We start from the raw sequence: 25,197 nt of genomic DNA, 5'->3' as shown, positions 1-25,197 counted from the left end.
GATACAGTACCATACTGTCAGAAGTCAAACAAAACAAAACAAACAAAAAAAGGAAACATTCACAGTGAAGGAACTAGGGCTGACATTTTCTGCACTGTGGCTCTGGCTCCCAGGTGCATGAACTCCCTGCACAAAAGTCTGTGTCAGTCATATCTGTGAAATTACTCGATTCTGCTTGAGAGCAACAGCAGCATAAGAGGCCCAGGCACTTCCTACACCAGTAAGGCATCCAGTAAACAAACAGCTCTTGTTTATCAGGGAAAGTATGGATGAGTGTGGAACTGTCATAAACAGAAAACCCAGAAAGATCAATGTTAATGTGTGTATGTATACACACACACACAATTTAGCATTTTTCTATGTAGAACTCAATATAGGTAAGTCTGTAACCGCATTCCCACACAAGGGTGACAGAAGCACTATATAATTTAGAAAGGAAAGATGTGACACCAGCTGGGTGACCCTAGTAACCAACGGTGAGCAAAGTACACATTAGCTCTAAAGAGCTCTTCTGCAACCCTCTGGTCAGGAGCATTTCCTGAGCTCATGCAAGGTAGCCCTTTGGACCCTAGTGCACTCCTTATTAATGAAACAATGAATTCAATGTCTTTAGGTCCCAAAGCATTCTGATAATTATTTCTAAAGCTGATGGACTGAAAAGACACTGCTTTCTAAGCCCTATGTGTTACAGTATAAGAGAGAAACTGCAGAAAAACTTACTTTCTTTAGATGAATGCTCACAACAAAAGAAGTGCTTCCTCTAGTTTTAGATGTCAAAAAATTAGTTATGCGCATCTAACCTAAAAGTGGAGGCTCCTTCCATTGCCAGCAGGCAAACATCCAGCTCCAGAGTGAAGACCCACATCTAAGGCATCTGGAATAATCTGCCTCCTGAAGGTGCCTCTGTCTCTGCAGAGTAGAGGCCAAAGTAACAAGCTGAGACTGACACCTAGATTTCAGATGCCTGAAGTAAGGTGATATGAATCCACCTTTTCAATTTGAAGCTTGGATGGAAACATTTAAATAAAATTTGAGAGTAAACATTGGAAACTATGCCCTGATAACAACTGCAATTCTGCGACTAGCCTGTGTTGCTGTCTCAGAACAAGGCCTGCATTTTCTCAGGCCTTTCTGAAAGTTCATGAAATGCATTCCTGCATCTCACCTGCCTTCTAGAAACAGAAATGTCATAAGGAACACACCAGCAAGGCTTTACAGGATGGAATTCAGGACCAGCATCAATATCTAGTTTTCATAGAAGGGAAGAATCCCTCTCTGAGGAAAACGCACAAATTGGAATTTCCACAATATTACACAAATTTGAATGCCAGAATGTGTAAAACAGAGCCTTTAAACTGGACTCGACAGCCAAATATTACAAATAAATTAATATTAAACAAACTTCATAAAAGCCTGTAACAGCTCACAGATCACAAACATTACAGAAAAAAAGAGGCGAGTTCTCCACAGTTAATGGCCTTGCTGAACAACCTAGAATGACAGTGTGTGGATTTACATATTAGTCTTATGAAGGCCCTTTTGTTTTTAATTAAAAATAAATTTTGCTTCACAGGAGCAGTTCCTGTGCATGGCATCTAAACTGCCTGACACCCAAGCTATCACCTATTGAGGCAAGCTGTAGCAACAAACAACCCGTGTGGAGGATGATGTGTTGCTTCTCTGAAACAATGCCACAGAAATACCATATTCTTAAAAGATCCCACTGACTAAAGTGGCATCAGGCATAGCAGAGCCAGTTGGACTGAGTTTGTAAGGAGAAACCATGACAGAAGGTTCATGGGTCTTCATCTTTTGATGAATATGACTGCTATATTTGAATCTTTCAGCAGTGTTTCTTTCGTGCCACAACTATTCAAATACAAAGGTCAGTTGTTCTTATTTACCACTTCTAGACAAGGTTCAGTATCTCTTTGAGATCCTGCGTTAGCATCTAGACTAACAGACTTTGTGAAACCACTTTCTCATTCAAGAACATTGGTTGCAGCACTGTTCATCAGCCACTCCAGCAGAATTCCTCTACCAGTTATTTTATCTTTCTGGGTATACCTTGGAGAAAAGGTTTCAGATTAAACATTTGACACAACAGCAGTCTTCTTCAGGGCAATGCCCTTACCCAATCCCCAAAGCAAACGTAAAATGCCCATCTGAAGTGGCATTATCACTTCCAAATCTCTGTCTTGGATTTCCTAATACAGAATATGTCATTAAGCTTAAAAAGAAAAATACAAAGAGTTTAGACCTAATCCAAATCTGTGTTAATGCTAAACATAACTACACTCCAGAAAGTTCCTGCGATACTGCTACACTTTGTCTCTCTGCATGAGCTTGCATGAAGAAAATGAAAGACCCTTATAAATTAGAATAATAGAGATATAATCCTAAAGAAATTACTTTTTTGTGTGTGAGATACATGAAAAATTAACTCAGATTTCACGGAAATAACTGAGTCAGTTACTAAGTTTGAACTCATATACATAGTTCTGTGAACAATGAAGCCTAGTTTCTCATGGATTTGTATCTCAATTGAGTCTTGAGTCTCTCACACATTCTCTGTTGTCTAGTGAATACTAACATAGTTCTGCATCTCTCCAACAGCCTCCCCCCACTATCAGGATGTTTGTTTTCAGTTTTTCAATTACGTTTGTAACTTTTACCGCTATCGAATGTGATTGCAAGTAACTGAAAAGCAGATACACAAAATAAACGTGATTTCATCTCCTCAGGAAGTCAAAGTTAAAAAGTTCTTCGTGCCTTACCTGTTGGTATTCTTTTTCCTTTGCCTTTATTTTCTGTTCTAAAGACTGACGAGCACGCTCAGCATTTTGTCTTTGGCAACTCAGTTCCTCTGACAATCTTTTCATCTTTTGCTCCATCATTTGGACCTATAATAATTTAGTTATCAATCACAAGTGTTAAAAATGCAAGTGACATTTTACTTAAATTTATATGCATTCATATAAAAAAGACTTATTTCACCTACTACAATTGCTCTATTATTCATATAACCTACAGCATAACTTGAGCTGGTAGCACATAAATTCTTAGCAAACCAAACTTAGACTGAACTCATTCTTGTTTATGTTAGTGATAATACGTGTGTATATACACACACACACGCATAGTTCAGTGTGTATATATATACACACACATGTATACACACACACAAAATAATGAAAACACCTTCAGAATACCAGTGTCTTTGACAGTCTACAGAAAGGTACTGTATCTGACACTAAAAATAGATTATATTTTCAGTACCTCAGGTTGCTATGAACTAAAGAATGATCACTAACTGCTAAACAACTACATATTTAGACTGAAAATAACTGGATATTCCACTGAATTTCAGAGTGATTGAGCACATTGATTTGGATAGGGAAAAAAGAGGCGACTGTCTACTTCAACAACAGGAAAGTGTTTTTCACAATTTAAACTTTAATTAAAAAAAAAATCAGTACCCTATGTTCTAGATTAACCTCCATATTAAGAGTATGTGAGCTTGTTATCTAAATTCAGTTTATTATGTTAATATTACATTACGTAAGAGAGCGAAGCAATGTCCACCTAATTCTCTGAACAGAAAAACTCACTTTTATTCCAAAAATAATCTATTAATGCAAAGCATGTACTTTCTTTTTTTGCCCAAGGGGTAAGAAAAATGGCAAAGGGTGAACAGGACTGTTTTCTTTTCCGGCAACAAGGGCTGTTTAATAAGTTAGTGACACAATTGTCCATCTGTGTCATAAGAAAGTAGGAAGCAGGTAGTAGTATTGGGATGTCTGATTACTAGGCACGACTGCAGGGATTGTGAGCTCCTCTAAGATCCCATGGAAACTTGCCTACAGAACGGCTGCACACCTCACAACATGTAAAAATACTTGATAACACAGAGGAGGTGCTGTGGTCAAGGTCTGTGAATAGAACCAGTGCAACAGGTATGCCAAAATTAAATTCAGACTATGAGGCAGGAAACTAAAACCCAGAATCTCAACGCAGTTCTATATCAAAAGCCCAAGGGGCAAGTAGAAATCCAGTGTGAGAAATAAGAAACGGATTGGAAAAGGGACAGCCTTTAAAGGGCAGGACCAAAGGAACCTTCTGGGACGCGATGCTGTGCTGCACCTCAATTCAGAGGGAGCCAGTCAGTCCTACTCCTTCCCAGACATGTTCCTAGCTATATAACCTTGCCCCTTCCCTTGTGCTGGATGTAACACCCCTTTGATTCCCTAGTAAAACAACTCAGCTCTCTTAAACCCATAAAAAATTAACAAGGCAAAATTAAACACATAAAATCCTAATCATTTAGGAAGTTGAATCAAGTCATTTTGGGAATCAAATATATTAAAAGAAAGACTTTTTCAGAGGAATTGAGCTGTTAGGTTGGGTCAGCTGTCTTCCTACAAACTCACTGCGATGACAGTGCCTTTATTCTTGACACAATGGACTGTGTCAAGAATATGATTTTACCTTACTCCCAGCCAAGACTTCCTTTAAACCAGTTCCTCACAGAGACAGCAATATTTGGCTATCGCTAGGTCTCTCAGAAGAGACGGATTAACCCTCAACATGCAAAGGTTTACTTTTTAAGGACCAATACAGGAGTTGTGGGAAGCAGCAGTTTTCCAATATACTTAGGTAGCATGTAGAAACTTGCTGACAAAGATGGGTAACAGTTATTATACCCTGAGAAGATACACACACAAACACCTTTTTTCCTATCCTGCAGATGAATCACAGTAGTAGAAAAAAGAAGAAAGAAAGATGAAAATATGAAGATTCAAGGAATTATGACATCTGTGCACTACTTCAAATTTGTCAAATGCTGTGAAAAAGGACTTTAAGAAGGTAATGTAACTTGATTAAACAAGAAAAAGAGAGAACTCTTACTTGTTACCTTCCGCAGTTTAAATGAAATTATTTTAAAAACTGGCATTCGTCACTTCCTTGCATGATTATGAGCAAAAATCTGAACCATTTCACATTTTTATATGTCTGTACTTAAATATACTCTGTAAATTCTTGACTAAGGAAATTGTACTATCCTATTGGTTTTTTACTATGATTCCAAACTCCTTACAATTAGGTCGTGAAATCCCATTTAGAAACTACATTCTCACTCTTGCATAGTGTTTTTACCTAGATTTTTTTTTTTTTGTTACACCAGCCATTTACAATCCAAAGGCTATGCCCCCACAACATCCTGTAGTATAAGCAACAGATACTGGTTTTCAGCCAAAGCTGCATGACAGGCTCTATTTAAGGTCAGCACTTGCCACCAGATGTCATTGTTGCTCTATGCAACTTGATCAGAAAATGTTTTTCAGAATTCCAGTCAATCTTGCTTGAGGATAAAAAAAAATTTTTTCAGAATTCCAGTCCATCTTGCTTGAGGTTAAAAAAATATTTCTTCAGGTGATATAAGAACCTTCCAGAAAATGGGTGACTGCTTACGAGTATTTACATTTTTACAGGTAATACATATCAAACTAACATATACTCCTCAAAATTTGATCCTCAGCAAATGCTCAAGAAATTTACCTGAGAACCTTGGTTGTTACTAAAATGGCTGAAAACTGACACACATTAATACTGGGAATGAATTGTAAGGCAAGTCAGAAGATGCAACATTTTACCTGTGTGGTAGCTTGATCAAGCTGTGTTCTCATTTGAGTCAGTTTATCTCTGGTTTTGTTCAGAACTTTATCTTTTTCTGTTAACTCCAACTTCATTCTGTCCAGCTGCAGTTCAGTCTCTTGATGTTTATTCATATGGGATTTCTTCACTTTTTCTTGAGCTTGCAGTTGCTGTTCTAGGTCTTTCACAGTGGAATTTAACTCTGAATTTTAAAAACAGTAAAGATTAAGGATATTTTCTACTTCGAAAGGTATGTTTAGCAGGTACTCAAATTTCCAAGTGTCTACACATTCTAAAATATTTAGTATGTTTGATAACACCACAAGTTTCTGGCACAGGCAGACATCCTGTAAAACGTTCAGCAAGCTAAAAGAAAAGTTTCAACCCTCTTCTACTACATCAATGACTAAAAGACCGAAAGACAGTTGACACTAAATCAATAACTCCCACTTCGCAATATATGAAAAGACAGCAAAATGCGAGATCAGGCACAAATGCTGCAAAGGCAAAGACAATTTGCTCCTCTACTGGTTTCTGTGTGTTTAAGGACAAACATGTCACTTGACACTTTTTTTTTTTTTAAAAGGAAAGATATGCACTACAAACATTTGTTTGGGGCAGCTGTGAGCCTCTGCTTCCAAGAGGCTTTTCAGCTATTGGGTATCAGTAAATACAGTATTTTATATTTTAATCTTTTTCCTGTCCCAAAGCAGCATATATATAAAGCAAAAGCAAGGGATCTCACAATATACATCTGTAAAAATTTACCTTCCAAAATCACAACATAATTTTACAGTAGAAAACATTGATCAGCTACAGGGAGTGTTACCCAGAATTACTAGTATCTGGTAATTCTTTTTGTTAAAAAAAAAATCTGTCTTCCTGATGCTGAATTTATGTGGCTTCCTAGTTGAAAATGCTGCCTAGATTCAAGTTTTATATGTAGGTATTTGAATTAACAGTTTGGAGAGTACAGGTACTTGTAAAACAGTCCTACAAGAAACAGTGGAAAAGCTGTTCCAAATAGTAGGCTTAAGCAAATGTTTACCAAATCCACAAACCAACTATTTACTCTCTTCTGACTAGCAGATATCAGGAATGAATATTTCTTCACGTCTATATGTGCAATACAGGATATCTTGCTTTTTCATTGTACTCTTTGCATCATACTTCATTCTGTGCTTCCAGTAACATCCATTATGGACCAACTCAGTTATGCATTAAGCATGTTCAATCAATGAATTTTTAATGCAAGTATTGCTCAGCCATAAATCTCAAGAGTCATACAAAATTAAGGAAACAATATAATTGAATTTAACAGTGAGATGTAATGAAGCCCTAAAGAGTTTAACTCTGTTTTAAGAGAATTGTTCCATGAACAGTGGTATTATTGGAGAAAGCCATTTTCCATATGATGTCCTCTACCCACCCCAAAAATACAAACTCCTCCCTTCTAACTCTCACACCCCTTATGCAAAAGATACCACAGCTTGTACCTAATCTCTGTGTACTGGCTGATCATTGGAAAATACACACACCAGCAGCCAACTGGGCTAGATGCCAAAGGCAACAACAGGTATCTTTCCCTTTTCCTCACTAAAGCACTAATTTCAATACCTCTCATATCCACACGGCCAGCTTTCATGAAACCATATAGGAGGCTGCCCCTGGGTTTTAAAGAAATATCTCAGATACCTTGGTTCTGTACTCTTAACTGGATCATGAGTGAAGAATTACAATTCTCAGCAAAGCTGTTGTCCAATTCGTTCCTCTCTGATATCATACTAGGATTTGTTTCTTTTTCCCATGGAAAAGAGGATGTTGTAGAACTTCCCCTTGCAGGTGTTTCTTCATTTTTAGATGGTGTCTTTTCTTGTTGCCATGAAAACACAGATGAGGAAGCCTGATGCCGAGCAATCTCCCTGTGACTCAAAGAGCTTTGAGGATGAGGCTGATTTATTTTCTGTGTCCAAGAAGAGAAGGAATTACCTTTACACAGCTCCATATCCAACATATAATTAATTTATTAATAAGTAGATAATAGGTTGTGGTCATTTCACATTTTTATAACATCACATCATCCACCAGTGCAAACTACTGATTCATATAATTATTTTTTATATTACATAAATTAAATAACTTTAGCCCAAGTATCCAAGAATAGCTGATACTTACAAACACAAACAGGGATCTCAAAGTAGTTTAATCTGTGTATCTTTATAAGTAACATACACAGATTTTTGTCTTTTTCAAGAGCGATCCCATCATTTACCCACTACATTTTTCAAAATTGAAGCCTCCATTTTTTAAGGCAAGTGCTGACACAAGCAAGCTGCAAGAAATAGAGAACTGTAGACTAACATATCTTATATCTGACCCACATTTAGTTCTTCTGGACAAACACAGGTAAATTCAGAACAGACTTATAAATTTAAACTTATACACACAGAATGCTCCAAAATTGCAATAAAATATGCCAGGTACCAGCTTTCAACCTCTTCCTACAAAAAAACCTAAACAGAGCCAAAATATTAGGTGTTTTTTTCTTCCTCCTTAAGTGGAAGAAAAACCCTCAAACGGTAAAGCCCCTATTGTATTTTTTCACTGCATTTTCAAATGCCTCTCATTTGAAGTTGTTGGTTTTGTTTGTTTTGTTTTGGGGTTGGGGGTGTGTGTGTGTGTTTTATTTTTTTAACTAAAGCCCTAAACCAGGTAATACCCAGTGTGACTTCTCAGTCCAACCAGAGAAGATGTTACGTAGGAATAGCTGTGCTAAGACCAGAAATCTATATAGTACAGAATTCTGTGTCCAAATTCGTAAAGTAACTTGTTCATAGATAAAGAGCATAAAACCCAAATCATGCATATAATAATCATTCCCCTTATATGCCATTTAAATTTACAGAGTTTCTGAGACAGAAGTTTGAATCCAGGTAGTTAAAGAGAACTAATAACAATTTTCACTAAAATACTTTACATGTACTTTCTCTTTTGGCTCTGTTTGCATTTTGGCCTTTTTACAATACTCTGTGACAAAGATTTCTGCCATTTAACACAGTACAGTGTAATAAAATAGTTTTTGTTCTGAGCCTGCAGAGCTGGTATTGTAATTATGTCTTATGAAAAAAAGAGAAAATGACCATTCCCTGTTTCCTCTCTTGATCCTCACCCATCTTTGTACCATCCACTTCTACCATATCTGTTTGGAAAGAAGATGAACAGAATTTGCAAGGGATATTCAAGATGTGAGTGCCATTTGGCTATATGTGGGCAAAGAACACTTTCTCATTAGTTATTAATTCTTTTCCTAAAAAATTCTTTTTCATCATTGCTGAACACAATATTGAAGTTTTCAGAGAACTAGCCACAATAATTACTGAATTGCTTCCTGGAATCATATCATTAAATTTGGAGCCTGAATATACTGGGTATGCATTATTCTGATCATATTTTCAAAATGCATTACTTCACTTTTTTTTATGCTGAATTTTACTTACCATCTTAATTATTGCAATTATTTAGTACTTAGTACAATACTCTGGTCTTCAACCATATTATTAAATTCTTTTTCAGATCACTAATGAATATGCTGAATAGCACTGTTCTCTTTACCAACAGGTTCTACTGTTGATCATTCCCCAGCTGTAAATACTGACCGTTTATTGGCACTGCCCTCAATCTTTACCTTCAAATTCACAGGAACTTCCCCTTATCAAAATTGTTTCCTTTTTTTCAGTGTTTTGTGGATATCCAATGGCATCATGCTGAGTCACACTTAACTTGCACATTCTCTGATTTATTCTTACAAGACAAAAATTCTAAAAACATGTGAGGCATGATTTCCCTTTGCAAATAAACAGTTGATCTTTTCCCCATACACCATACCTATGTATGCATCAATAAACATATTGCTTTAATTTTCTAACAATTTGCCCAGGGTAAAAAGTTCTCCTGACTACATTTCCAGGAATCAGCACTGTAAGCTTTTTTAAAAAATGCCATCATCCTTGTCACCTTCCAGTGTCAAGAGAAGAATGAAGTAAGTTGCACATAACAGTGATTCAGCAGTTCCACACTGCTGTGTCCTATCAATTAATAGGTAGGTATTATCTGTATCTGATGATCCTTTTTTTTATTACTATACATTTTATCAATCTATTTTAAGACTACTTATTACTTTTCAGTTTGAGGCTGGGCCACAGATTCAACCCCAATAAAGAAAGGCTCTGGTATAGACAATTTTTTAAGCCTTTAGATAGTAAATACCAAATAAAAAAATATTTCAGCTTTTCTGCAATGGCCCTTTTTTCCTTGAGGGCTTTCACTTCTTAGTCATCTATTTGCCTCTGAAATTCCCTAATGCAGTACGTGTTTGAAAAATTTGCTAGTTTTTATTTTCTAGGCAAGTTATTTCTCATAATCTTTTCAAGGCTTTTTTATTATCCTGTCATATTTAACTTGGCAAAACTGACACCGTTTTCTCTTGTCCTTGCTTGCACAAGACTTACAGTTTTTGAAGGATGTGTTATCATTTTTAATGTCCTTCTTTCCTTTGCTATTCAATTATGCTGGCTTTTCTGGATTCTCCAAAATTACTTCTGAATGGCAGTACACACATTAATTCTTTTTTTTAAATTATACTTTAAGCGATGTAGAATATATTTCACTAGTTTTCCACTCCATTTTCCAAGTTCACTCTGCAGTTACTTTCTTAGGTATCACACATACCATTCTCAAGAGACACTTACCTTAACCTGGATGGTTCTCAGTTCTAATTCTAGCTTTTTTCTTTCTTGTACTTCTTTCTTGTATTTTTCTTCTAGTTCTTCAAACTTAGCATCTACAAAGACATGATGAATACTTCTTCATAATCTTAATACATCGGTAATCTTTTCTAGCCTATTGCTATTACAGGAATAATAAAAATGAACAGTTATCAGAAATATCAGATGATGAGGAAGAAACAACTGTATATACAATATGTTCAGTAATCTAGGACCTCAAAAAGTACACTGATGGGCTATATGGAACTTGACATTAGAATGAAGGCACAGCCATTAAAAGTAAGGATCCAATGCCAGGATTTTTTTTTTTTAATATCTCTCTCTCAAAAAATATGTGTATGTGCTTGGAGAAGAGAAGGCTGAAGGGTGACCTCATTGCAGGCAACAACTTCCTCGAGGGAGCCAGTGGAGGGGGAGGTGCTGATCTCCTCTCTCTGGTCACCAGCGAGGGGAAGTTCAGATTGGACATTAGGAAAAGGTTCTTCACTGAGAGGGTGGTCAGTCACTGGAACAGGGTCCCCAAGGAAATGGTCACAGCACCAAACCTGTCAGAGTTCAAGGAACTTCTGGATGACCCTCTTAGTCATATGATTTAGTTTTAGGTTGTCCTGCACGGAGAGCAGGGATTTGGACTCAATGATCCTTATGAGTCCCTTCCAACTTGAGATATTCTATGACTATGTTCTTAAGGGATTTAAGACTCTTGCTTTCAAAGGAAAAAACCTCCCCAGCAATACCATTTTAAATACAGTTATTTAAATCATTTTAATCTAATGCCCATTTCAGGAGTGCCACACTTAATGGAATGCTTGTCATTGACACTACTTTCAGACACGTATAAAGAAATTAAAAGGAATAAGAGTGCAAGAAAGTATCTCAGAGTTCCCATCGGTGTAAGACTGAGATGCCAAGCTCACAGAACATTTGTTCACAGCAAAGAAAGAGGTAAACGGCATGCATAATATTGAACACAAAGTTTTTCAGCATAAACAGCATAAGGGTGTCTTGCTACAGAACAGTTCTCCAGTTAAGGAAACTTCCTTTTGCTTTTCAGCTCATTCAAATACTTTAAATCTATTTGATGTCACTAATTTGAAGATAGAAGTGATGCTTTGAAATAGATACAGAGCATAAATTGTGCAGATTATCATACACAAAAATATTCTAAATTGAAAATAATTTTCTAAAGAAGTAGCACATATGACTGTTGATTGAACTTTAACTGAAGTACCTGTAGTACATGAAAGAAGAAATTTGCTCTTCACTACATGAAGGGAAGAGCTGACACTAGGAACAGGCATTCAAAAAATTGCTGCAGTCTGTTGATGGATATTCCTATTACTATTCCATGTCCACCAGTGTAGTGCTGAAGAGATGTAATATTTGCAACAAGTGTTCAGTGTGCACTAATTTTAAACTTGGAACCTATGGTGCTATGAATTAGACACTCTCATAATAAGCTATGTAATAGGGACTAGACAACTCAGTACAAGTGTAATGTTCAAAATACTCCCTCTACCTTCCAAGAAAACTGACAGTTAGCTATCTGTGCTAGATGAAGGAAAAAAAACCCCACAAACAAAAACCTTTTACCATTATGACTTTGAACAGTTGCTAAAGGACCAGTCGAACATTTCTGAGGAGTGCCACTGAATGATAGGTCTCCTGCAATCAATGTTTGCTGACTTCTCTCAAGCTCACATTTGTATCTGTTTAGGAAAGAAGCAGCAGAAGAAATTAGTACTGGAAACCAAAAGGTTCAATATCTATTTTTAAGAGCCTGAAACACACAAATAAATTATCTGATTCTACAAACTTAGTTTAAAGATCAAGTCAAGAAACATCCACTGAAAATTTTTAGGTACTATCACACAGAAATATGAAGAACATACTTTATTTAGAGTTTCAACATATTTAATCAATTACATAGGAGTCAAAGCTAAAAAACAAAAACAAACAAAACCAAAGTAGATGAAAATCAGTTTGAACTGCTTAAGATCTCACTGTATGAAGCTGTAGTCCTGTAAACTGTAAACAGTGATAATAGAAAACTCTTAATCTTCAATAAGCACCTTTGTAATTGGAAACATACAACTTAGTTTATGTTCTGACACTGCACACTGAGAAACCTATGCATACCTCATGAAAATGGAATACGTTCCACCTGACAACATATTTTTCATGTGTACCATTTACATTGCACCCAAAATACCACAGCAGACTACCCATTCCAGAGACTTTTGTGAGCATGAAGAGTTACAAGCTCATCCAAAGAAACTAGATAACAACTTTGGAGGTTATACAGCAACTTTCATCCTGCACAGGTTGGTAAGACAATGGTTTCAGGCTGCAGCCCATCACATCAATGGCTCCACAACTTGCCTTTCCATTTCCCTCCCCTCTCCTTTTACAGCATAAAACCAAGAACTCCTCTCCCAGTTGGGTTGTCAGTTGCTATGAAGTGGTAAATGATCAGTTATCAGCATAAACCAAAACCAAATACAAAACAGAAACTGATTGCCAAGACCAAGCTACACGGAGTAACTGATGACCTTTTGTAGAGGACAGCCATACAAAATAATATAATAGAAGCTGAGAATTCAGTAAACTGAACTTAATTTTGGGAATGGATAAATGGAACATATATCCTTAGCCTGCAGCCTCTCTGGCCCAACACTTGACAAGCAGATACAGAAAACGTGTGTGGTTCTGTCAACCCTGTTGAATCTCACTAGATTCTTTGACAGATCTCAACAACTCCTTACACAAAGCTAGTGTTTCTACAAGTCATAAATTGTTTTGTTGACATTTAGAATCTTCTCATAGCAGTCAAATCCTTCAACTATCTTTAGTTTTCCCAAATGGGGGGGGGAAGGGAGCAAAGGGAAAAAAAAGGAAGACCAACAAAGCTTCCTCTTTATTTGCTTTTATTAGAACATGTATGAGGCAGACCATCTAAAAGTTCAAGGAAGTAGACGTACTTCAGGCCATGAAGAACAAAACAAAACAAAACCAACCACCGAAAAATAAACCACCAAGAAACCTGGCATCAGACTCACCCCTCTCTGTGACAGTAATTCTGCATTACTAGTACTAGCACAACAGTTTATTGTATTGGCAAGATACTCGGCCTTATTGACGCACACAAAGTTTCAGAAATATTTTTATTCAAGAATGGAGAGTGCCTCTAGTATAAGAGCAAGTTTAACACATTAAAACATTCACTTCACAATGGGCAACTGTTCCATTTGCATAGCACTCTCAGATGAAGGATTTTAGACGCATCTGCATTACAGAAGACTGTATGAATTGCATTCCACCTCTACAGACAGCACACATGCTGTCTCAGTAATAATAGTGTTTACAAGTCAAGGTGTTATGAATTAGGCACTTCTTCACCAGAGCAACTGGATTCAGTGATTCAGTCGCAGCACTATGGCTTTTGGCAGCTTCCTTTTCCACCCCAATAAGTGTTTATGCCTCCTTCTTCCAGTGGTCATATTTTATTGGTAGACTCGAACTTACAGACTGAATTGTCTATCTACTTTCCTTACAGCTCAAAGCTCTTTGCAGGTTACCTTTGCCAAGTGACTCTCTTGTGTTAGCTTTTTGCTTTGTTTAAAATTACAGAATGAATGGCTCTTTCTTCACATGACACTGCAGAATTCCCCAGAAATAAACAGGAACTACAGGTGCTAACTGCCTCAAGTGGCACACAGATTTATGTAGAAGTCTCTATATTCATGTGTGTATGTAAAAAACAGACTGATGTTTTGAGATTTGGGTCACAAAATCTGAACAAAGTATGAGATGAAGAGAAACTAAAAGACCATGAAGGACACATTAGATGAGCAAAACTAAAAGAATCAGATGAGAAAATAACCATTGCACATAGATTAGAGACACAGCAAGTCCTCACCTCTTAAGTTCTTGTTCTAGCCTTTCGATGTCTTTCTTGCTGGAATTAAGCTGTCCTGACTGAATGTTGACTTGAGATTCTTTTACTTGAAGATCATGTGAAATTTTCTGCTTTGCTTTCTCAAGACTATCGCACAATTCCATCAAGCTTTGGTTCTCTCTTTTCAGTGTCACAGCTTCATTTTTTTCGTTTTCAACCTAGGAATATAGACCATTTCAAAGTGTCTCAAGTCCTCTCTACACTTCTGTTCAATTATTATTATTTTAATAACACAAAGTTTACATACTGTTATTTTCTTCCTAGCATTTCAAAGTCCTGACAGGGCTGAAAACCTCAGATATACACATTGTTTAAATACTCTTGTGTGTGAACAAAACCACATTCCCTAAAATTCAACTCAGTGACATTAACAATTTCTATTTATTGATGAGACACAAGCTCATAAAAAAATAAATCAATCCATAAATACTAATAATCCACACTGGTCTGCATTCTTCAGCGATTACCTCGCTTCTCTTTCCAGCCTAGCAACTTTAGCAACCAGAATACCCTGACTCACTAAACAAAGAACACACAGTGATTATCAAGAGTCACAGCTTTGAAATTGGCAGTAGAGATGTCCTCCTCCTCTCCTCCAGCTTCTGAGGGGTGGGCTACAGTCAGGTTACATCTTTGCACATTTTTTTCACTGAAAAGTAGTGAGTATTAGCTGCTGCTTCTGAGATTTTTAAACCACACCTATTCAAGCACACCCCTTCTTTTTGTTTGGGGAGCATAGCAGTTCCTATGGATGGTTGAAATAAGTACCTGGAAATTCAGCGGAAGAAATTCAACTAGGCTTAAGTTTTGCTAGAAAGTTGTAGCAGCCTAAAGGGAATAAAAGGCAACCTTTGTAAATTGCCTGTGAGCTGTATGCAAACATTACAAAACTAAATTCAACCAAAAGGGTCACTTCTGGTCTGAAGCATGGCAGGATCCTGACCAAGAGGGTCTCTGGCTTCCTGGCTAGGAAACTGACAGGGTAGAGTCAGATGAGGTGTAAAATTATGGCCCTAAAAAAGAAAAAGAAAACCAAATCCCAAGATACAGTCTCTACAAGGAAAAAACAGCGAATGACATAAACTAACCAAAAGATGATCGGTATCTGCAGGCAAGGTGAAATAGTAAGAGGCTGCCAACTATGCAGCTCTGTTATATAAAACAGGCCTAGTTGTTATCAAGATTTTTAACAGGTGTAACAATAAAGTAATTTCTTTTCCTAATCATAAAGATATGTAAGACAGCCTCAAAGTAAACATAAGCACCTGGAGATGGACAATCATGCCAAACAGAGACAGGAGGCAGCAATTCTATTAACAGTCAATGACAACCATGTCAGAGAGAACAGTCAATGAGAAGGGACAATATAATGAGTATGAAGTTAGGTGAAGATAAGCAGTTTATTCTTCGATGCTACCTTTCCGGTCAGTCAGTGGGAAGAAACAAAACACAAGCCTACCCCCTAACAACAACCAGATAATAAATATTTATAATTGTGTTTGGCATGGAGAACAGCATTTTAGGGAAATGACTGCAGTACCTAACGTTACCTTCTGTTTCTGTTTTTGCAAAGCTGCTTCCAAAGATTCTAACTGGAATTGTCTTTGCTGACGCTCCTTTTTAAGCTTGTCTACTTGACTTTCCAGCTCATGAATCTTCTGAAGGACTCTGGGGGAGAGACCTTCTTTCCATTCCTCCACAGCCCAGCTCATATTGACAGGATTCTTGTTTAATACAAAACAGACAGTACTGTGCCTGAAACACAAAGACAACTAGAATTAGTTGAAAGAGGTGAAATAAGCCTCTGTTTTAAAAAAATTGCATTTTTAAGCTTAGCAGTGTAATATAGTATTTCAGAATACAGTATTTCACAACAGTGCAGGCTTCCCGATCTAAACACCAAGCAGCAACTTTTGGTCCTCTTTTGACACACTACTGTCCAGTTAAGATGAATTTTTAAAAACCTCACATTAATCAACTTCCTAACAATAACCAGGTTTATATTCTTATAATTGCATTTGACTACTGTTTTTCAGAACGCTTCTCTCCACGTCTTATTTTGACATTCACATTGCAGAAAGTAATTAGCACTTATGACTGCATTGTACTTTTCTGCTGTTTAACCTGAAAGCCTTGTGAAAACCCATGGCTTTGTTTTAGGTGGCAGCTATGCTTCTTTCGTTACAGAAGTTGTTCAAACCAGTACTGCTGAGCTTGGGGCACCGAGAATGCTCTCCACTGGCAGAAACAGCTGTATGGTACTTACAAGCTTGACACACTCATACGATTTTAATTGTTGTTGTAATGACTGACTTCAGAGGATCTGGCACAGGCTTACTTTCTCCAGACACCCGAACAGGTCAGAGATCATTTGTGAGAGCGAAGTTACCTCAGAACAGCTAAAACTGGAGTTCCACAACGGACGGACAGAGCCCACCCAGGACTGGGGGGGGGCGGGGTGTCGGGAACCTCACTGGGCTTGACCCCCGGCGCCGGGAGCAGCTCCTCGGCTTTGCCGCCGGCCGGCAGCATGCCGCCCCCTCACGGGGACATACCACGCCTGAGGCGGGCACCGCCGCCCTACGGGACAGACCGAGGCAGCGCCCTGCTAACGGCCTTTACCCGCTCTGTTACGGCGTCACCCGCAGGCACTGCGAGGCGCACAGAGCGCCGCAGCGCACCGGCCCACTCGGCTGGCCTGACACCTCCGCCCCGGGCCGCCCCAAGCCCCCACCCGCCCGCTCGCTCACTGTTAAACGCCGACCGAGGCCCAGCGGCAGTCACCCAAACCCCAAGCAGCCAACTCCGGCTCCCGCAGCCCCTCACCGCCAGTGGCGACCAGCGGAACACGGCCAGACACCGCAGCAGGACCCTCTTCCCGCCGCAATTCAAAGCCTCCTCGGCCGTTTGTGCACGCCCAAGCAGCGGCGCGCCCGAGCGCGCTGATTGGTCCCGCCACGACGCCGCTCGCCACGCGGACCTCGCCTCATTAACCATGACGGCACAGCGCCCGGCCGCCTGCCCTCGGGATTGGCTGATTCGGAAGCATTCAAACTCCATTGGAGGTGGCGGGGCGGAGGCGGCTCGTGATTGGTCCCTGAGGCCACTGCCCACAGTCGGGCGGGGCGATCCGCCGTGAGGGAGCTCCGAACACCGCCCCGGGCAGCGAGGCCGCGCGATCGCCGCCCGCCCGCAAAGCCAGGCCACCGGGAGAGCCCCGCGGTACGGCCCGGCTCGGCAGGGAAGAGAGGGACAGCAGGCGTCGGGGAAGGGGGCGGGGGTGCAACGGCAGCGTCAGACCTTTGATCTAAAACCACTTTCCCGATCCCGCAGACGAACCTGGGTTTTGAAAAAGAAACGTGTCCCGGTGAGAACCGGTTCGCTTGAAAAGATCTACAGGAGGATCACGGGGTTCTCCCCAAAGTGCTCCTGGGGGCACGGTTTTGGGTTTTTTTTGGGGGGGCGGGGAGGAAAAAGAGGCAATTCAGCCCAATATTGCCCATTTTCTACCCTGAAACAAAGTAAAAAAAAAAAAAAGTTTATTTCTAAGTGTTTTCTGACTCTTAGATCACTGAGTGCAAATGCTAACAGCGAAAGCTTAGGGATTTTAAAGCAGCTGTGAACTTGCCTGGGTGCCCGAGACTGGTTTCCAAACGCTTCCTCTGGTGTTCCCCTCCCCCCGGCCTGAGGCGGGGGGGGGAGGTCGTATTTGAAACAAAATGGTGCTCTCCATCAGTCTGGGAATTCCTGATCTGATTATTATTCTACCTAATTAAACATCTTGCCTCTCATAATCATTCTGAGAATATTTCCTCAAGCATTGTTCTTTTAATCATATTTAGGAAATTCAGTTAAACAAATCTTCCTTGGTAAGTTAAACAGCTCACCAACCAGCTTGCAAAAGCTCTAGTTATAAATAAACATGGTGCAACAAACTCACTAGCACATTGTTGTAGAATCTCTAAACTAGCCCCAGAACAAAACAACAAGCCATCAAATTGGTGGAACATCATAAATACCTCTTAAAAAATGGAAATTAAAAAAACAAGCTAGAAAATTCCATTATGAACCTCATGCCCTCTTAGAGATGACTCTGCAGGTGTTACTGAGGGGAGAATAGAACAACAGAGGAGCAGGAACTAGTGGGAGAGTGAGAAACCCCATAACATAGTACTGACAAATAATTTGTGAAAGCCGAGAACCAGTCTGAACTGAAGGGGATCTCATGCTTGGTGGACAAGAGGCAAATGTTCTATACTCATTATATTCTATATTCAGCAAGCATTTCTCATTTGACAGTAACAAATGTTACTTAATCAGTTGTAGAAGTTGAAAGAGTCTTCTGTTACTGCAAATGCTATTATAGTGGGACCACTGATGGACAGGTAGTACTAGTATTTAAACTACTGCATCGCGATGAATCCCTCGGAGGAAGGATCCCTTCTCAGGGAAGGCTGAGAGTAGAGACAGTCTTCAGGGTTCATACAAGGCATGAAAAACAAAAATCTGGTGTGTGCAGAGCTTTTAAGATGCAGTCTGATGAATGCCTGGCTAGCTGAGGCTAAAAAAAAGGAACCTGACTGCTGTTGTAATATGAGAGAACATTTGTCCTGAAACCTATTTCTAAGAATGGTCAGATTTGTACTGGGTTTCTGTTGATAATGATTTACAAATTAATTCTTTCATATTTGTCATCCTTTACTTGACAGCAATTAACTAATCATGAAAGATAAAGGGACTCATGAAGAGTACAGAAACTTGCTTTTTCTTTTGCCATATCAACTTTATTTTGCACAGTAGCTTCATAAGTATTATATATATTAGTTATCAGAAGTAAATATAAGGTATAAAATATTAGTAAATGTAAGATTGAAATATAGGATAGAAGAATAAGGTCAAATACTCTGAAAAAATAATAACAAGTTATAAAGGGTGTTAATAGCAACCATCAGTTTGCCTAACACCTGTAATTATTTTTATTACTCTCTACTGGCTAGAACTCTTGAGGTCTTTCAAGACTCTCAAAACTCCCTGATTTGCAGCACCCATGATTTCGAGCAGAGAAAACTACCTTAGCCTTGTGAAGTGGCTTTTCTCTGTCCTTGAAATTCCATTCAGTTCTTAACTAAATGTTAAAAATCACCGTTTATGTTTTCTCACCTGCATTCCTTACTATAATTTTTGGTAAAGGGCCAAAACAGTAAGTAGAATACAAAAACCACTAAAGGTTGAATTCATATTACTACAGCTTATGTCAGAGTGCACAATGGAATAAAACCAGAAAGGAAAGAAAGGGAAAGAGCTTGTGATGAGAAAATCCCACCCTGCTTCGGCGCTACAAGGAGAAGAAACCAGATAGAGCTTTTCCCCCATGTTCTTCCTTGCCAGACTTGGAATCCAGCAGGTAAACCCTATTTCATGTATCTGTATATACATACATATGTACACACATCGGAGAGCACCTGAGGAACTGAAGCAATCCCATTCACCCAGAGAAAAGAGAGAAATGGGCCAGGCACTTTGTGTCTGACGTGGTTCTAGCTTCTCAGCTTCCCTATCGAGGCACTAGACAGGCAGCAGCTCTGCCAGGCTGGGGTGAAAGAGAAGAAAGCTGGTTCGTTTCCCTTAGCCTCACCTAGACCCCACCCTCTACTAAGTGATGCCTCTTGCCTCTGGAAAACAAAATTCTCCATCTCTGCTAATCCAAAATAGGTAACTGAGAAGGTTTAGCTGTTAGTACTGGAATTGCAAGGTTAAGTCTGTGCTAATAAAGCCCAGTGAGCTACTGTTGTAAAATACAGTCTTTGATTGCTTATATACCCTTAGATTTCCTATCCTTCATACAACTGTGTTTCTCCACAGAACCCATACCTCGTTCAGTGAACAGAATAAATGTAAAGGAGGGTGCCATTAGGATGCATAGATAACTTTACACCTTAGATTTCTTAACTGTCTAGTTTTACACTCTTAAAAAAAAGTTGAAGTGACCTGCACAATCTTTTTTACAGTTTGTTAACAAAATCAGAGACCACAGCATATCACAAATTCTAAACTATAACTTTGTTCCCAATGGAAATGGAGTGTTTCTCTAGGGACTATTATAGTATTTCTTACCTACTAAGGGAAACTGCTACTTAAGTGCTCATATTGACTAGGGTCAACTGGATGAACGTATTAGTGGATAAAATACCTAGAGCGGCTCTATTGTTTGGTGATCACATTGTCTAGTATAGCCTACTAAACACCAGTGGGTAGGTTTCCTGGTACTGAAAAGGTGACTGAGGTTACCTGGCTTGTCTAAGGTGACACAGTTAATCACATGCAGGTGCTGGACAGGAACCCATAGGTGCTCTGTGGCAGTTTAAAACACCTTGAGGCCATGTTGCTGCATTCCCACCCGTCCCCCACCTGTATGCTGCCACTGCTCCCTCATGACAACTTCGGTGCTGATCTGAACTGCCAGGCGAGATGGTTAACCTGCTAAGGGGTATTACGCTAGGCAAAGACCTTCCTGGTAACATCAGCTTACATACTGCTTGGGTCTCTCAACTGCTGCACTGTGGAGTCAGAGAAATGCCTGACCCAGCTCAACAGATGCAACGGGGATATGCAAGAGAGAGTGGACAGGACTGTGGCGACACCAGCTTAGATCAGTTAAAACATTATGTAACAAGACACTAAGTCCCCATGCTCTAACACCTAACTATCATAAATGATAGTAAGAAACTTTCCCACAGTACATGTATGCTTGTGTTTTGTAACTTCTGTGTTTTACAAAGATAAAGCTATCTTACAGCTTCTGCTTTCATTTAAGTGTCTCTAATATATTAAGTGCAACTACTCTGAATAAATTTCATCACAGGAAAATATTCTCTGACCTTTGGATGCAGTGTAGCATTATTGTGATTTTTAATAACCTACAAGCTTCTGCAGAAGTGTTAACCTCTGCATTTAAAGGTGCTGAGCAGTTATACAGCTAGACTCATCACCACAAACAATAGTAAAATTATTTAACAATATAAAGGATTGAAAACGGGGGGGGTGGGGGAGGTTGCTAGTTGTTTAACACTTGTTAGTATATTGGAAGGGTGGAGGAAGAAAGCAAACATTAAAAATGTTTCTTATTTAAGTGCATGCATACTGTCTTGACCCAACTAACTGTGAAAGGTTTGCAACTATAGCAATGGTTACAGTAGCAAAAAGGTATTTATGTCTTTCTTTCCTGTTCTAAAAACATTATCTTTAAACACTGGGAATACAGCCATTAGCATAATGCTTAAAGAACTAATGTGCAGCAAAGAAGAAAATGATAAATAATTACAGCAATTACATTATGATATGACACATCAAGTCCCTATTGACTAGGGCTTCAAATTACCAGTTACTACACTGTAAATAAGACTGGAACTCTTTTTTCTTAATGGTAAATTCCCTCTCTTTATAGTTCTGCTGCCAGCTAGAAATAGCAATACCAAGCAAATCTTTCACACTACAGATATTAACACCAAAAAATACATTCATGATACTATCAAATACTGCCATATCTTATGGGCAAGGAGTTATCAGGTTTCAGGGGGCATTTGGTAAGATGGGAACCTGTTTCCTTCATGGCCCACTCCTCCCAACTTTCATGGATCCATACCTTGCATCTCCTTGGCTCCCATTTTTGATAGGATTGTACTCTTAACCGTACACAGGTACATCTACTTTTGAGTATCATTCTGTTCAAGCAAGAGAGAAAAATGGTTAAGACGTAAGTGCACTACATATAAACTAAAAGGCATATGCCTTTCATAGATGTCTCTGCTTCTTTCCATTTTTACGAACTTTTTTTTTAAATGGGGCATGTAGAAAACACCTGCTGGTAAGTTATGTTACCTCTTTCTCTTGTTAGGGCTCTGTAGATCTGGTTTTTCTTTGGTTTACATGCAGTGATTTCCTCCCTCTATCACCTTTAACTCTTTTATTAACTTTTTAACTACTTTTTAATTTTTCTTTTCCTCAAAGGCCAACTCTCACATTGGTACGTGGCCATCATCTGCACGATTGCCTTCAAAAGTCAGAGTTTTGCTTTGTCGTCAAAGTCAACTTTGTTGACTTTCTCTATTCTAAGTTCTTGATCATTTATCATGGCTGCCCTTGCTTCTGCCTAATCTCCATTTGAACATCACATTCCTATGAACTACTTAAATTAAAGCCTTGAGCTCATACTTTGTTTCTCTTTTGTTATGGCCGATACATATTTATTATAGACAGATATTTATTTTTATATATATATTTGTGTATATAAAAGGCTATATATATATAACTTTCATGTAGGTATTATCTGCGAATCTATACTTGCTTCTTACTGTGTTCACCTACTGGTCAAATCTTTTATTGGTCAGTGAAATAATTAAGAACATCACATACACCATTCATGACAAACTAATCAAATTACTTACTAGCCTTTACCTATCTTAATGCTGTCTCTAAAATCTTCCAGTGTTTCTCTGTTAAAAGGTTGAATAGATAAGACAAGAGTACACCTCCTTATCTTACACACATAACCACCTCAACATTACTTCTGCCATTTTTACAGGCAAGTTCTAGAGTGAGTTTTCAGTTACTCAACTAATTGCAGTGGCAAACCCATCTCAAACAGCCATAGTTTATGAACCACTAACTGAAATGATCCAATAAAATAAATACATATGCAAGGAGAAAACAACTGCATTCTACATCTTAATGACTTTGATTATGCCTTGATCTCCTCACCTCTTCCACATCTAAATTTCAACAATTTTATTTGTATTTCTTATACTATTTTTGTATTAACGCTTTCCAGGAAAATATTTGTGTGTATGTATGTTAAAACTTTCCAGAGTATCTAGTTGTATCATTCAAATGATAGTCAGCATAGAAAATAATCAATATTTATATATACTTCTCGGCACTCCCAAATTGCTCTAGCTCACAGCAAGTTTCCTATTAATTTTGACCAACAGTGAGAATAAAAAATAATATACAGACTTCAAAGGTGAGGTACATCTAGGTGAGGTTTTATTCTGTCACAGTGCACTTTACTGTTAATTTCAGAAAGTCTTAAAATTCAGAGCTTCACAGTACTCTCATATCCAAGCATGGTCCTATGCCCATTTCACAGAGATAAGGAAACATTAACGGCTTGATTCAAGTTACACAAGCTTGTGACAGTCCCAAAACCACATTTTAGATTATAACATTAGCTCTTCGCTTTCTCAAGAAATCATTTATCTCTAAGTGGCAACAAAATATTTTCAACTGGGTGCCCACAGTCAGACACTTAAGTCCATGCTGAGATGCATAATGATTAGGATTATCAGAAGTGAGCAGCCACTAAAATACCTACAAATCAGTGGTATGTGCTGACTTCTAGGCATGCTGCTAAATGAACTTCTGTTAAAAGCTAGTGATTTTTTTTTTTTTGCTCAGGAAACACTGTTTGCAGAAATCTGAGACCTAATGGCCATGATACATGATACATTTAAAAGTACCCAAATTTACAATATTTGGAAACTGGAAAAATGTTATTCATCTGTGGTTAGACTATTCTAGCTTGGACAGCAGTAACAGTTGCATAGAAAGGTATATTCCTCAGCTAAATCCCATTCAGAGTACTTACAAACGTGGAATCAGAAGTTCATTACTTTCCTCACAAATGCTAAAAAGTTTTTCATTTTACAACTCTTACTGAAGAGCTGAAAAAAGGCACAGATATTAAGTAAGTCCTCAGGCAGAATACAGCTCTAAGCAAACTAGAATATTCAACACAGCATAGTTTATTTGCACAGATAATCAACCAAGACTTTTTCTGGTCTACAAAACTGGGTGCTGGCTTACTTGTGATAAGCTGTAGAGTACTGTAACATGTCAGCTCATGCTTGGTGGCAACAGGTTTGTTTTCCAAGATTGTGTAATCCAAATTCCTTTTCTAAGAGATGATTTTGAGAAGCACTATTAAATGGAATAATTAATGAGAGCAGAGAATACTAGAGAAGTAAACCTTTTTTTTTTTTTTTTTTGCTTGTGGTAAGCTTCAAACATTAAAAGTATCAATTTATGAAGAACAAATATGATTTTAGGAATGGGAATTCCTGCTAGTGCACTAAGTTTCTGCTTACGTTACAATCAGGGCAGTGTACCCAGCTGTAGCACATGACAGAGATTTTAGGAACACAGTTAGGGTCACATTTACAATACAAATCGGGAATGTGTTGCAACTGCATTCTTTGATTTGATTGTAATGTAGATGACTGTAAGGCTAATTAAACATCATCTACTGTTCACAAGAGAAACCACCAGCTGTTGCTTAAGCACAGTTTAAAGACAGTTTTATACGAAACAGGTTATGACATGGTTTCACCAACCAACAAGGACCGAGATTTTTCCATGTTATAACAAGACTCTAGAATTACTTTAGCCTCGTTTTAAATGCATTCAAAATATGTTTAATACAGGTCTAGCTAGCAAGGTGCTAGGACACTTCAAAATTCATTGCACATAGCTTCAGATAACACTGACATAATATGTCTCCTGTATTTTGAGCCAGATAAAATCAGTTTTCTTCTGCCGACAGTTAACCATTTGGTCAAGTTGAATGGTGTTGGGCTTTATTTTCTCAAGCATTTTGAGACAACATTCAGGCCTGTCAAATCCGCAATTTGGAAAAAAATAAAATAATGTCTCTCTACTATACAGTGCTTTCATCTGCAAATCAAAAAGCACCTTCTTAAGATCACTATCATTATCTCAATTTTCAGAGAAGAAAACTAAGACACA

At 38.4% G+C, this 25,197-nt stretch overlaps 1 protein-coding gene across 1 annotated transcript in view; it reads right to left on the bottom strand.

Annotated features, from left to right (window-relative positions):
• Positions 1–16,170, bottom strand: part of CENPF (centromere protein F) — a gene marked incomplete at its 3' end in the record, with an annotated part of 43,071 nt that extends 26,901 nt beyond the window's left edge. Inside the window, exons 1-7 of the mRNA XM_081997142.1 lie at positions 15,948–16,170; positions 14,359–14,555; positions 12,033–12,148; positions 10,404–10,495; positions 7,351–7,618; positions 5,655–5,857; positions 2,778–2,903 (exon numbers count right to left, since the gene is read on the bottom strand). Coding sequence (XP_081853268.1) covers positions 2,778–2,903; positions 5,655–5,857; positions 7,351–7,618; positions 10,404–10,495; positions 12,033–12,148; positions 14,359–14,555; positions 15,948–16,109 — 1,164 coding nt within the window. The 5' untranslated portion in view covers positions 16,110–16,170. The remainder of the gene's footprint in view (positions 1–2,777; positions 2,904–5,654; positions 5,858–7,350; positions 7,619–10,403; positions 10,496–12,032; positions 12,149–14,358; positions 14,556–15,947) is intronic.
• Between the last annotated feature and the right edge of the window lie 9,027 nt (positions 16,171–25,197).

Source organism: Phaethon aethereus (assembly GCF_964289735.1).
Source record: "Phaethon aethereus genome assembly, chromosome: 3".
NCBI lineage: Eukaryota > Metazoa > Chordata > Aves > Phaethontiformes > Phaethontidae > Phaethon > Phaethon aethereus.
The sequence above is the reverse complement of the archived record's forward strand: the minus strand, read 5'-3'. Positions and strand labels throughout refer to the sequence as shown.